Source organism: Oryctolagus cuniculus, chromosome 3, assembly GCF_051225735.1.
Source record: "Oryctolagus cuniculus isolate XC-2025 breed Fujian yellow rabbit chromosome 3, ASM5122573v1, whole genome shotgun sequence".
NCBI lineage: Eukaryota > Metazoa > Chordata > Mammalia > Lagomorpha > Leporidae > Oryctolagus > Oryctolagus cuniculus.
Genome location: NC_142869.1, coordinates 81,978,378 through 81,993,558, shown reverse-complemented (window position 1 = coordinate 81,993,558; position 15,181 = coordinate 81,978,378). Strand labels below are relative to the sequence as shown.

The 15,181-nt window shown below is 42.8% G+C and overlaps 1 protein-coding gene across 2 annotated transcripts in view; it reads right to left on the bottom strand.

The window, feature by feature from the left end:
• LY75 (lymphocyte antigen 75) overlaps window positions 1–15,181 on the bottom strand; it is a 109,919-nt gene that overhangs the window by 91,440 nt on the left and 3,298 nt on the right. For both annotated transcript variants that reach the window (XM_070070821.2, XM_089328279.1), the window contains exons 2-4: window positions 12,146–12,517; window positions 6,277–6,447; window positions 2,516–2,680 (exon numbers count right to left, since the gene is read on the bottom strand). In XM_070070821.2, the coding sequence (XP_069926922.1) occupies window positions 2,516–2,680; window positions 6,277–6,447; window positions 12,146–12,517 (708 nt within the window). The remainder of the gene's footprint in view (window positions 1–2,515; window positions 2,681–6,276; window positions 6,448–12,145; window positions 12,518–15,181) is intronic.

Below are 15,181 nucleotides of genomic sequence, written 5' to 3'. Positions count from 1 at the left end.
GATATGCCTAAACAACTTCCAAATTGAAAGAGGAGCTTGGAACATTAGAAACAGACAAACAGAACCTCTAAAATTTTTGATGTGCATAAATTGTGGGAAATGGCTGGCCCAGAATAGGGGAAAAATAAGATTCTTAACAATATATTTCCCTTTTACGAATTATTAAAGAAAACTGATGTATAAAGAATCATGTACCATGCATTCCCTTAAAGACATCATAAGGGGCCAGTGCTGTGGTATAGTAAGCTATGCTTCTACCTGCAGCACCAGCATCCCATATGGGTACTGGTTCAGTCCCAGCTGCTCCTTTTCTGATCCAGCTCTCTCCATGGCCTGAGAAAGCAATAGAATATGGCCCAAGTGCTTGAGCTCCTGCACCCATATGGGAGACTCAGAAGAAGCTCTGGGCTCCTGGCTTTGGATCAGCCCAACTCTGGTCATTGAGGCCATTTGGGGAGTGATCCAGTGGATGGAAGACCTTTCTCTCTGTCTCTCCCTCTCTCTGTCTATAACTCTGCCTCTCAAATAAACAAAATCTTTAAAACCAAAAGGAATCATTAGATTGTTTAGTAGGGTGTTAACAGTCGCACTTTGACACTTACTTCACTGTAGTCATCACTTTCCAAATGTCAATATTCTAGAGGGTTGCAATATACTGGAGCTTTCATTCTGAACAATATTTTCTATAAGGCTTCCTTAGGGTCCAGAATAGAATTCTATTGCCAAATACCAGCCCATTGGCCTTTTGACAGATTCTTATTCTAGAGGTCTGATTATGTAAGCTTTGATCAACATAGAGTTGTTACATGAGATTAACTTAGTGAGTGAAAAGCATTTAATAATCTAACTGGAACAACATCATTACTGTGACAGTATTTCAAAAAGTAACTTTATTTTGGATCAAAAAATGAAATCCACATACAATTTTTTCACAATACACATTTCCTGTGACCTCTTCAAATACCCCTTGAAATAGTGCTTTTCATTCAGAGAACAAACCACCAGAGTCCTGGTAGCTCAGGTCTCTTGATTAAAAAGAAAAGTCAACACTTGTGTACAAGTGTTTTTTTAAAGACTGTGAGACTGATAGAAAAAGTTATATATTTTACTGAGTACATAAAAGAAGTTCTTAAAAAACAGAAAGGTCAGGGCTGGCGTTGTGACATAGCAGGTTAAGCCTCCGCCTGCAGTGCTGGCATCCCATATGGGTGCCAGTTCACAACCCAGCTGCTCCACTTCTGATCCAGCTCCCTGCTGATGGCCTGGGAAAGCAGTAGATGGTCCAAGTCCTTGGGCTCCTGCACCCATGTGAGGGACCCAGAAGAAGCTTCAGGCTCCAGCCCAGCCCTGGCCAGAAAGTTTCAGCATGGCTCAGCCCTAGCTGTTGAGGCCATTTGGGGACTTACCCAGTAGATGGAAGATTCTGTCCCTGTCTCTCCTCCTCCCTCTATAACAGACAGAGAGAAGTCTTCTATCCACTGATTCACTCCCCAAATGGCTGTTAACAGCCAGAGCTGGGCCTACTGGAAGCCAGGAGCCAGGAGCTTCTTCAGGGTCTCCCAGGTGAGTGCAGGGGCCCGCGGACTTGGGCCATCGTCTACTGCTTTCCCAGGCCATCAGCAGGGTGCTGGATCAGAAGTGGAGCAGCCAGGATCTGCCCATAGCGGATGCTGACACTGCAGGTGGAGGCTTAACCTACTACGCCATAGCACCAGCCTCAAAATAAATAAATGTTTAAAAGAAAAAAAGAACCACTGCTCTCCACCAGAGACTGTTAAAAAAAGTAGAAAGGCATATCATTTTCAAGGATGAGAAGACAATGTAGAGACAGGAATATCTTCCTAATTACATAATAATTCAATACAATTCCAATCAAAGCCTCCATAGTGATTTTCACTGAACTGAAGGGTGGTCCCTTAAAATCATATTAAAAAATAAATGGTCTCTTTATTTTCTTTTCGCCTATGTGATTTAAAATTTCATAACTAAGACATTTAAAATTATCACTACTACCTTGCCAACAAAACAAAATCCTATGCATTCCACAAGTCCTTGTTATTAGATCCACTTTAAGACTTCTTAACACTGTCCTTGCTCCGGGGGACTGCACTCCACTCCAGCGCGGGGACTTTTGACTGAGGCCGCCTGGTATGACTCAGCCATCTGCTTTAGTTTCCTTGAATTCTCTACTTTTCAATGTTCAAACAACTTAATGTGGTGCACCTTCCCCCAAGTCCTTTCACTTGGGATTAGGGTAGCAGTTTAACCTTGCCACCCTACCTCATTTTCTGAACATCCCTCTCTCTCTCTCTATTCTCTACCACAAGATGCATTTTCAATGGATAGAAATGATTACATTAAGTACTCTTGCCTGTGGGCTTCAGTGCTGAAATTTCAAGAGAACCCAGAAAAGATATACACAAAATAACATACTCGGGTATGAAAACAGGAACACACCTTCACAACATCTTTACAATATCAGCAATTTGCCCGACAGCATGCAAACTAAACCTACCTTTGAGATAAGTTAATTCAGCAGCATTGTTGATGCTCAGTAAGTCAGCTCCTTGATTGTGGCATGAGACGTAAGCCTCTTTCCAAGAAAGAGTTTCCTGAGTATTAAATTGATAGCAACTTCCGAGCTTCTCATTCTTTTCCCAATTATTTTCACAGCCATTTTCTGTTGATAAAAAGATATGTTAGTGATCATAGAATAAGGGCATAATGGTTTCTATTACGTTGAATGCTTACAAGTACTGCAATTCAATGTGCATAGACTTAGGATATGCCAAAATGGAGGCTGCCCTTGCTCTTTAGCCTACATTTTGTTCCTTTGGTTACACAATGAAATTGAAATCAGAGGACACCAAATGACACTGTCTAGTTAAAACTTCCATTTCCCTTTATTTTTTGCTTTTCTTTTAACCCTCATTAATTACAAAGTTGTATTTTCTTTCTTTTTTAAGGTTTATTTATTAGAAAAGCAGAGTTATAGGAGAGAGAGAGAGGAATATATCTTCCATTCACTGGTTCACTCCCCAAATGACTGCAATAGCCAAGGCTGGGCGAGGCTGAAGCCAGAAGCCAGAAGCTTCATCTGGGTCTCCCACATCGGTGGCTGGAGCTCAGATACTTGGGCCATTTTCTGCTGCTTTCCCAGGTATATTAGCAGGAAGCTGGACCAGAAGTGGAACAGCTGGGACCTGAACCCGTACCCATATGGGATGCTGGTGTCACAAGTGCTGACTTTACCTGCTATGCCACAATGCTGGCCCCACAATATCATATTTTCACCAATGGTCCTGCCTGTCCTTGGCCTGAAGGTAGGAGTCTCAACATGCACAGGTCGTTGAGCACTGAGCCAGAGGAAAACAAACTAACTTGAACATAGTGGTCAACTGCAGAGGGTTTGCTTAGATCTGGCAGAGAAACCACGCCTGGTATGTGTGTGCACACATGTTGCTGAAATGGCCAAGACATAGAGCTCAAGGGATTACCTAATTTGGGGAACTAAGCCCAGGTTTCTCTCTAACATTTTAGCAGATGATTGAACTTATGATATATAATCAACATTATATAATTCACATTATATATTCATTATATATGCATATGTTTACAAACATGTATGTACTTTAATGTACACATTATATTCTTTAACAGCTATATAAAAGCATCTATAATTCCAAAGAATCTTAAGGTTATTTTCTGGATGAGATAGGTGTTGAGGTGTTTAGATAACTAGTTCAAAAGTATACTCAGGGGCTGGTGCTGTATTACAGCAGGTTAAAGCCATGGCCTGCAGCACTGGCATTCCATATGGGTGCTGTTTTGAGTCCTGGCTGCTCCACTTCCAATCCAGCTCCCTGCTAATGCACCTGGGAAAGAAGCAGAGTACCCTGCATCCACGTGGGAGACCCAGAAGAAGCTCCCGGCTTCAGCCTGGCCCACCTCTGGCTGTTGTGGCCATTTGGGAAGTGAACCAGTGAATAGAATATTTCTTTGTCTCTCCTCTTTCTCTGCTGTAACTCTGCCTTTCAAATAAACAAATAAATCTTATTTTTTTAAGTAAACTCAGAGCCTCCCATGTACTCCTAACAAGAGGGGAGAAACCAATGTAGTCTGTCAAGTGTGGTAACACAGGATACTCAGGGATTTTTCAAATGGCCTCCCATGACCAGTTACATATCAAATGCTAGATTCTTGGGCCTATAAACTGGAAAGGTCTTTAGAAATCACCTTGTCTATTGCTCTCCTTTAGAGATGGGAACAAAGATCTAGAGGTGTTTGTGACTGAGTTATAATCAGATCACTGATCTCTGAGCCTGGACTTGGTCTTCTGAATGGCCTCTTTTTTATGGCATAGATAACAACAGAGATGGTGACATTTGATGGAAACAAAAAGGGTAGATTTGCAGGCATTTCCTGAAGGTTTATCATTACTACTGAGGCCCTACACTTGCAAATCCAGAAGCTTCCAGTGGGATGGCAGTGTGTTTGCTATGCAACACAACCCTCACGGGTTAGCAGTTGTCAGGCTTCCAAAACTCACAATCTTGCTTCTTCCATAAAAGCTACCTCTAGGGTCAACATTAATACAATAACATCTCACTACCCAAAGGTGGCTAATCCCAAATTAGGCAGCAAGGTATAGTTGGGTAAATACGCTGGGGAATGAAGATCAGTAATTCTGGTTCTCCACCGGCTTCTGCCATGAATGTGCTCTGGCCCTGACAGGTCATTCCATCAACCTGCACCTGCTGCCTCTCACCTGAGAAATAGGTCTTTGTACCGCACAACCTCTAAACCCCTTTTTACATCTGAGACGTCTGATACAAACCACAGTTGTACCTGCTTGATCAAATGCTGCTTGTTATCAATTACAGCTAAAGCAAATACTGGCTTTTTCTATTTCAGTAGGTTCCAGGTGTTGAAAAAGCTACACCTCTGCCTAGGTAAGTACTTCTCAAGACATGGTTCCCCAGAGTAGCAGCATCAGAATTACCTAAAAGCTTGCTGTAAATTCATGCCTCCTCCTACCTGCCCAAAATCTACTGATTCAGAATGTGTGGAGATGGGCCCTACATCCTAACAAACCGTCCTGGGAACTCTGTGGAATTCTGGGGTTAGAAAGCCACTGGCCCAGTATCACCTCTTTAAGTTGCTTAGCAATCTGTATTTTAAAGTCCCAGTTTCCTTTACGGAGGATGAGTTTATGAATACCACCAGGCTGGCTACTTAGTGAGGCAGCATAGTGTAGCTCTTTAGGAAAAGAACTTCACAGCTGGATTTCCTGATATTTATTAGCTGTGTGACCTTAGGCAGCTTATATAGCTCCCCTATGCCTCACCATGCCCATCTACAAAATGGAAATAAATTATGTTACCTATCTTACGGGGTTGCTGTGATGACTGAATGAATTAACACTCATTGAGAGCTTAGAAAAGTACCTGTCATCTTGCAGGGCCATATAAGTGTTAACTACTGTTACATAGGTTTGGAGCTCTTTATTTTATCATTGCTACAAAGTCTTTCAACCTATTACCCATTTAACAATACTTCTTAAGCACCTATCACCTGTCAGGTCTGTGATTCCCTGTAACTCTCACCTAATTGGGGAGAAACTGTCTCAGCTACTTTCCAGATAATGATCCAACAGCTGCCTTGGTCTCACCTCTCATTTTAAGGAAGAGTGAGTTCTTCAGCACCACCTGAGTGGTTTGCCTCTAGTAAGAAGCCACTAGAAAAAGTGCACTAACACACAGGAATGGAGGGGAAACACCGGCACTCATTCTGAGAAGGCCAGGCCTGTCTTTCTCCATTCTCTTCCACACTCGGCACACTCTTCACCACTTTTCTAGAACTTTTTTGGCAATCCATTTTCCCTCATGCTAACCATCACTCTTTTTCTTCTCCATGATTCATACAGGGTTCCCTTTAACCCAGCTTCTACTCACACTAATGTTCTGAAATTGCTCGGCTAAAGGTCAGCAGCAATCTCCCAACTGCTCACGCTTCTCTGAGCTACTGGGGCCACCCATCACACTCTCTCCTTTGTCTTCCACGACATAGCCTGTCTCAGGTCTCTTCTTCCTGACCTGATTCTGAAAGCAAACACGTAACTACACATTACTGCTCTTTCTCCAAGCCTATGCTTCTTATCTAGGAATAGTATTGGCTATAGTAACTTTTGAGTCATCCTGAACTCTTCCTTCTCCCTTTTGCCTCACATATATAGTACTCTCTCTGTGCTATACATAGTTTGCAGCCCATACATACCTGGTTTTAAGCAGATACCCCACTTTTGATCATATTCATAATTTAAGGTGGTGGCACACCATGGCCCACTATGATTTTTACTAACGATGCATTCATGATGCCATTTCCCATCAACCAGGAATGGAAATTCACAAGGTCTCCCAAAGGAGTTCCCATCTCTGGTATATATCTCTGTGCATTGGGAAGAAAGCAGAGAACAGTTACAAGCTGGATAATGAGCTTTAGTCAGCAAACTTCTAAAACTTTTTAAAGAAAGGTTACTCTTTCATTCACAAGAACACCTCTGTCCAAGCAGGCTGCATAGCATGGAAATTGAGAGCAGGGACGCTGACTGCTCAGGTCTGGGCTTGAATGCTGGCTATCTATCTAACCTCCATTAGCCTTGGTTTCTGCATTTGAAACTTGGGAACAGTCATACTTATCACAAGGATTGTTGGTGATGATTCAGTGAGAAAGTGCACATAAAGCTTCACTTACCGTGGTGTGATGAAAAGCTGAAAGATCCTGGCTTGATCAAGTAAGGATTGACTGACTACTGTGGGTGGTAGAGAACTTCACTATAGAGGTGCCTTGAGATTAAACTCACCTATATTTTGTTTCCTTTGGTAAGTGTGGGGCTAGAAAAATATCATGGAATCACTGGGGGTGCGTGTGAGCTTTGGGACCACCCCTGGTGTTAAAGAGTCTGCTGTTCAGAAATCAGATGCAGAATGGGGACTGGATTTTGAGGAAGTGAGAAGAAACAGGGTGGGGGCAGGGCATGGTAATACAGGACATGAGAACCTAAAGGCTTCAAAGGGGCAGTCAGGAGACCAGCTGGTGGCCAGTGGGCGAGCAGACTGAGCTTCTCATTTTAGTCATTTTTCTGGGGTACACAAAGAGCCACTGAAAAATGATTCCAACTTCAAATATGCTTGGATGAAGAGTTCAATATCTTTGTCCATAATTTTCTTCCAACGGTGTTTTAACAGAACATCTCACACTGCATCAATTCCTATTACCTTTCTCTATACCCTCAGTATATTTAAAATCCTGATCCTCATCAGATAAAATCAAGGCTATTAGGTAAAGCACAGTCATCAGATCTCATCATCTTTCACAAGACTATTAGTGTCTCAGAATGTCTCGCAAATTTGCTTAAAAGTGTGCTTAAGACAATATTTGATTCTATATCGCTCATTATTTTCAAGCATTCATCTAATGAAGTGTGAGACTTAATTTAACAGTTTGGAACGTTTTAAGCAACCATTCAGCACAAGGTAAGAAAAAAGGGGATACTTTTCTTTGCAAGCAATCTTTTATGGACCACTGGTTTTGTTTTTTTATGTCATGTCAATAGTTTTTAATTTAGTACTTCTGTTTTGTGAATTCTTGCTTTGTTTCTTACCACACTTGAAAGTCTCAACAGTTCGTGACCAATTTCCCTTCCTTTATTACAACACTAAGAAGACAGTCCCTGAATACTGTTACTTGTAGAACCGTTTTTTTTTGTTTGTTTGTTTGTTTTTTTTTCTGGAAAACCTTTTACTTCTGCAATACAAAGTGATTTTACACACATTTCTTTCACTTGCTCTTAACCATTAACCTGTGAGGTCAGTAGGGCAACTGCTACACATGTTTGTGAAAAACCCTTTTTGTAGAGTAGTTAAGTGAAATATTCGGTCACTCAGCTGTAAGTGACAGGATTGAGAACAGGCTCTTGATTAGAGGCCTTGGCACACAAGGACAATTTCTGACATCAGTGGCTGCTTTCTCAGGTTTCAATTCTTAGCTCAAAGCTAGGCTTCAATTAGAAGGCTCTCAGTCACAGTGAGCTTTGAAGCATGATAAACATACGACAATCACAAACAGAAACAGCTAAGCTATGCTAAGTGTTCACTAAGAGTTTTATTCCCACACATTCTCTGCTGTTGCTGGACCTCCTAACTCCCATGAGTTTCCTTAGCAAGACTGGCTTTTCAAGATGACTCTTAGCTGAACATGTGAATTTGTGGTCCAAATATCTTTAAAGCAACAGCTTATTATGTAATAGGCAACGTTTCATGAGATGAGGTGCTTCTGTGGAAAACAAACTAGTTTCTTCATAACATGAGTCAAAAAGCTTCAATGGTGGAAGAGGTTGGCAGCCTTCTAGGAGTTGCCCCGAAATTCAGATAGTTCCATTTCCTCTGCATGATTCATCAAACATTCAAAATCTGAAAACTGCCATTGAGACCAAGATATAATAATGATATAAGTGAATATCTGAGTGTTGGTCAAAAGTAGTTCACTCATAAAATGTACATAACTGAAAAAGTTTATATTTTTTTATTTGACAGGTAGAGTTATAGACAGTGAGAGAGAGAGATCGACAGAAAGGTCTTTCTTCCGTTGGTTCACCCCCCAATTGGCCTCTACGGCTGGCGCTGCACGATCTGAAGCCAGGAGCCAGGTGCTTCTTCCTGGTCTACCATGAACGTGCAGGGGCCCAAGGACTTGGGCCATCTTCCACTGCCCTCCCGGGCCACATGAGAAAGCTGGACTGGAAGAGGAGCAGCTGGCACTAGAACCCGGCCCCAATATGGGATGCCGGCACCGCAGGCAGAGGATTAATCAAGTGAGCCATGGTGTTGGCCCCCAAAAAAGTTTTTCTCTAAAGTGAAGATGACACAACTAAGACTCAATGATTCATAAATGTCCATATATATTAGAAATTTTTTTGTACGTTGCAAAAATCAGGGGAGAGAAAAGAAAGCCATCTTTGGGGAAAGGAATCTTGATTTTTGAGCCCTTGCTTTGCCAGAATAAACTGGGTAACCTTGGACTTCACTTGCTGGGATTCAGGTATCTCATATTTCTTATCTCTATATACAACTAGATAAGAAAGGAGGGTAGGGACCAGTATCAGTAGTCTGACAGAGCAGTCCAAGAGAAAGTCCCTGACTTTAGCCAGCAGTCCCTAAGAACAGGAAGGACTATACATCAATTTAATAAGGTAGAACTGTCAGGACTTAATATTTTATTAAATGAAGACATTTTGCCAACTACAGGCGATTAAGAATATAATAAACCACATCCCTCAAAAGAACTAGGGGTGGGAGACAGAGACAATCCTGTCAAGAAGGTCTCTGAAAAAAACAATGAAACAAGTTAAATCCAGTTTGGAAGACATTCTCTCTGGTTCCATGTTTTCTTTTGGTTGCCATGTTATAAACAGGTTTTGTAGCACAAAATTTAAAGATCATTAAGTGGTATCAAGAAAGCAATTGCTGGGGCCAGCGCTGTGGCATAGTGGGTAAAATGTGGTGCTGGCATCCCACATGGGTGCCATTTCAAGTTCCAATTGCTCCACTTCCAATCCAACTCCCTGCTAATGTGCCTGAGAAAGCAGAGGGACATGGCCCAAGTGGGCTTGGGTCCCTGCACCCAGGTGGGAAACCGGGAAGAAGTTTCTGCTTCGGCTACGGATTGACCCAGCTCTGGCCATTGAGGTCATATCAGGAGTGAACCAGCAGATGGAAGATCTCTCTCTCTCTCCCTCCCTCCCTCCCTCTCTGAAACTCTCTAATTACCTTTCAAATACATAATTTTTAAAAAAGATTTATTTATTTGAAAGGGAGAGGCAGAGGCAGAGAGAGAGGGAGAGATCTTCCATCTGCTGGCTCATTCCCCAGTTGGCCGCAATGGCCAGAGCTGTGCCAATCTGAAGCAAGGAGCTTCTTCCGGGTCTCCTACATGGGTACAGGGACCCAAAGACTTGGGCCACCTTGTACTTCTTTCCCAGGCCATAGCAGAGCTGGATTGGAAGCAGAGCAGCTGGGACTTGAACTGGCGCCCATATGGGATGCCAGCACTACAGGCGGCAGCTTTACCCGCTACGCCACAGCGCTGCCACTCGCATTCCCCCTCCTTTTATTTTTAAAGAAAGCAATTGTTTAAAGTTTAAGCAACCACTTTAAATTTAGGGGGAAGCTGGCTAACAGAGACAGATTTATTGAACTGCAGATAGGCAGGGGATTGAAGAAAAGGTCAGTCCCACCTGCAATTCTCTAATATATGTCTGCAACAATACATTTTTAAAAGGTTTATATATTTATTTATTTGAGAGAGAGGTCTTCCATTTGCTGGTCCACTCTTCAAATGGCATGGCTGATGTGAAGCCAGGAGCCAGAGTTTCTTCCAGATCTCCCACACGGGTACAGGGGCTCAAGCACTTAGACTGTCTTTCATTGTTTTCCCAGACCATTAGCAGGCAGCTGGATTGAAAGTGGAGCAGTTGGGGCTTGAACCGGTGCCTATATGGGAATGCTGTTGCTGCAGGGGGAGGCTTAACCTACTATGCCACAGCACTGGCCTCTGCAACAGTATATCTTGACATTCTCAGATTTTGTGCATTTTCACTAGGAGGAAAACCTCTGCAAATAGTGGGAAGTAAAGCAGCTATCCTGAATTTGAGGCTAAAATTAGCTTGAAATAGATTTAAAAGAGGAGGACAACCTTCAGAAAATAATATAAGTTTTAAAAAGAAAGTAAAGGGGGCTGGCCACCACCTGTAGTGCTAGGATGCCTGTTTGGAGTCCTGGCTACTTCACTTCCGATCCAGCTTCATGCTAATGTGCCTGGGAAGGCAGTGAAAAATGGCCCAAGTTCTTGGGCCCCTGTGTCCACAAAGGAGACCGAGAAGAAGCTCCTGGCTTCTGACTGGCTGTTGGGGCCATCTGGGGAGTGAATCAACAGATGGAAGGTTTCTGTCTCTCCCTCTCTCTGACTCCCAAATAAATAAATCTTTTTTAAAAAGGCAAAATAATAGTACTTAAATAAGATCTATAAACACTTGGTATAATTTAGGACATACAACAAAAGGATTGCTGGGGTGACAGCTGATTACATTTACTGTTTGAAAAATAAATCTACTTTTTTTTTTTTTTTTTTTTGACAGGCAGAGTTAGACAGTGAGAGAGAGAGAAAGGTCTTCCTTTTCCGTTGGTTCACTCCCTAAGTGGCCACTAAGGCTGAAGCCAGGAGCCAGGTGCTTCCTCCTGGTCTCCCATGTGGGTACAGGGCCCAAGGACCTGGGCCATCCTCCACTGCACTCCCTGGCCACAGCAGAGAGCTGGAATGGAAGAGGAGCAACCGGGACTGAATCCGGCCCCCGACCGGGACTAGAACCCGGGGTGCTGGCGCCGCAGGCGGAGGATTAGCCTAGTGAGGCGTGGCGCTGGCCTACTCATTCTTTTTAAACATGGAAATTCATTACAATCCAGTCCCTTGATTCAGAGTATCGTTCATGGTCTGCTCCTCTAAAGGCAATATTCATACACTTATTTTTGAAAGCAATTGATAAGTCCACCCTCAAAATGTTGAATTATAAACAGAAACCTCATGTGTGATAAACATGCCAAAAATGAAAACAACAAGCCCACATGAGACGCTTAAGATGTTCTCATTATATCAAAATTGTATACAAGGAAAAATACCCATTTCTTTCTTCTTTTTAACTTAGAATTAAGACCCATTTTTTTCGACCTCTTGACCTTTGGCCTGTAAGTTTCCTGTTACTGTAACTTTCCTTTCTTCCAGAGTTCAGAGTGTTGCTGGAGGGGGTAAATGTGCTCAGATTCCAGAATATCTGAAAGGCTAAGTTCACTGCTGTGTGACCCCAGACAAGACGCTTAACCTCCCCCTGCCTTACTTGTAAAGGGCGGGAGGAGGGGCAGACGTGACTGCCCTCACAGGTGTGCGGTTCACAGTCACGGCACAGTGCCTGGAACTGCATGGCTTTCTGGCTGGCCTTACCGCTCTGGTTTTATTTTTATGCAACTGTGCATATTTACTGTCACATTTAATAGGCACAATGAAAAACAGGTCAAAATCCCTCCCCAGTACTCACCACGGTAAGGCTGGTCACACAGGCCTTCCTCTGAGCCTCCCTTCTTCCAGACATCGGACACGTTTGTGCTCGCTATGGCGTATCCGTCCTTCACAGCCAACCTGTACTGGGCAGCACCGTACAGATGACGGTGCTCACATTTCCACCATAGCATGGCCTGGGAATCACAGCTGAACATTTTCAAAGAGTACGTGGGTTTGGTGATATCTAGGCCAAGGCACTTCTGGGACTCCAAATGGAAGAGCCGATGCTGCGACACCCACTTCCATAACACGTCCTCGGTTTCATTACAATCTTTTGCTACTATCCAGTCATCCAGTACCTTGAGGCACTTGCCTGTGTTTTCGTTGACAATGGTGAATGGCTCATTACCTGAGTCAAGACGGACAGTGAAGGAAAGACATTTCAGGATTCTGAATTACGTGGCCAATGCGCCTTGCTCCCTGCTTGCTAAGGAGTAGGTGCATACCACCAGACTGCTCCCACCCTCAGACTTTGGTAAAGTCCTGTGCAAAGCAGGAGCGTAGCAGTGGCTGGAAAGGCCGTTAGTATGGGTCAAGGGCATCGGCTCTGCAGCCAGTGTGCCTAGGCTCACATTCTGTCTCAGCTACTTAATAGCCATGTGTTTGGTGAAAAACCCATAACCGCTGGGCTTCAGTTTTCTCATTACTTCATATGGAGGATGTAGCATGAATGAGCTAACACCTGCAAAGCACCTGCAAAGAGCAGTATGTGTTATTGCTATTGCATGGAAGATCTTTTCCCTCTTGTTTAGTAAGATAAAGAAGCTCCTTAGTCTTCATCTTCCTTAGGCAGGTGGTCTATGGTCAGTGAAAAATGTCCTGTGCCTACTTCGTACAATTCTTCCATTTTAGCTACAGTGGCAGGAAGGTACATTAAATGAGAAGTTGATTCTTTGTTCTCACTGTATGTTCCTTTCTCCTGATCCAAGCATGTAGTCACGTGTTTGTGTGCCTCGGCCCTAGGCAAGTGAGCGTGGCCAGGCAAAAGGAGAATCTGCTTGTAGACCACCTCTCCTTGGACCTTTTGTGGAGGGCTGAATTCACTGAGGTATATCAGGAGATGCGGAGACTTTTCAGAGGGTACAAGAGTAACGGAACGAGCGGAAACAGTATCTGGTTCTGAGAGTATGGGGGACCTGCGGCCAGCTCCAGAGTACTACCTGTAGGAAGGTCAGAGGCTTGGGGGGCTGACTGCATGGATCACCTAAACTCTTGGAATCGCATGAGCCTCCAGAGTCAAGATCTAGAGATCTGAATGACAGGACTCAGAAGTAACCCCTGGGAGTTGACGTCTGAAGGGAAATCGCCACGAATGTCCCTGTGAGGTTTTGCATGAGCTGGCGGAGACCCAGATAACAACAGAAATTGAAGTCTTGTCAGTCTGACTGGGAACTCAAAATCAGATTTTTTTGATTTTCTGAAAATAAAATAATGCACTGTTTCTTGCACACCTGAGTTTGTGACACAAGATTCACATCTGTTATAACAAACTATAACTGAACAATCTGGTCAGTTCTTTTACAAAGGAAAAAAAATCGGAACATTAATTGCACAGATCATTATGTTAATGAGAAGAAAGCTGAAATATTTTAGACAAGCTTAAGCAATGTCAGTGAAGCGGAGTTCAGCAGAAGGACGCAACAAATTTTGGTTCCCAAAAGGCAGTTTCATTTTGATGACAATTTACTATCACTGCTTTTACTAACACTGAACACTTTTTCTAGTAATAATTCATGGGTTTTTAAAAATTTTCATACTAGAGGCCAGCAACTTAAGGGGAAATTTTACCATGTAAATAATGACTATAAAATTAACTCTGACTGTAGCTTGAACTTTGGTGGATTTTTTTTTTTTTTGGCTTTTGTTTAAAAGAACAGAAGCAAAAAGAAAATCAACAGGAATAACAACAGAAAACACCTTAACACTTTATTTCTGTGCTCAGATTTGAATTTCAGAAGATCCACAGAGTGCAGCTTTGTATGTCGCCATAGCAGCCTCCATCCTGCACCCCTCTTGACAGACATAGTTTGGAGGGTTACGCAAGAAGAAGGAAAATGTAGTGAGAGATGATCACTCACACTTTCTCTAATGTCCTTCTCCCACATAGTCAATAACCAGTCGCACCCCTGCTCTCTCTCTCTTCCAAGCAATTTTGCCTCACCTCTCCAAAATGAACCTTGTATTTTAAAGTGTCAGGAACGACAGCAGAAAAAAGTTTGCACTACAACCACATATAGTGCAAAAAGAGCAATGAGACAAGCAGTTGGAGGTCCTATACTGAAAACCAACCTCTGTTCCCAGTTAGCTGGGAGAACTCGCAGAAGTCATTTATTTGGTCTCCCAGGGTCTTCATAGCTCCAAATGACAGAGGAAAGCAGCAGAATTAAAGATACCTCAGGCACTTTTAGGGTTAACATTCTATGTTTCCACAAGGTAACAGTGTCCTTAGTCATTCAGGTTATTCTAGACTTTGGCAAGCTCACCGTGAACAGATGTCCACAATTTTGTGTCATGCTTCTGCTGGTGGTATTTCAGGTTTATTCTAATCTCACTTATATTGGGCATGTGCACTGAAGTGACAGTGTTGCTTTATAAACACACTTTGGAAGAGAAAAATGTACTCTCCTCCTTTCTATACACACTTTGCTTCTGGAACACCTGTGGTCTTTATAGTATTGCAGGAACTCTGAAAGGCTATAGGGGAAGTATGGGTAGCACAGAGTAGCTATGCTAAAGAGGGGTTGCCCAACACTTTAACAAATTACAACACCTGTAAATGTAGTTCTTGCCTCAGATTACACTTGTATTTGAACCAAGTATGCAAAATCAATGTTTAACATTTACAGTGGTCACTTAGCACAGATATTAAAATTATTTCAGGTAACTTGTTATGGCCTCCCCTATACAATGTATATATAAACATTCACATGTAATACATTAGCTAGGGAGAGTCCTGTCCTCTCACGGTGTTTCCCCACATCCTTTTTACTCCTAGCAGGTGCTGTTCCATTGG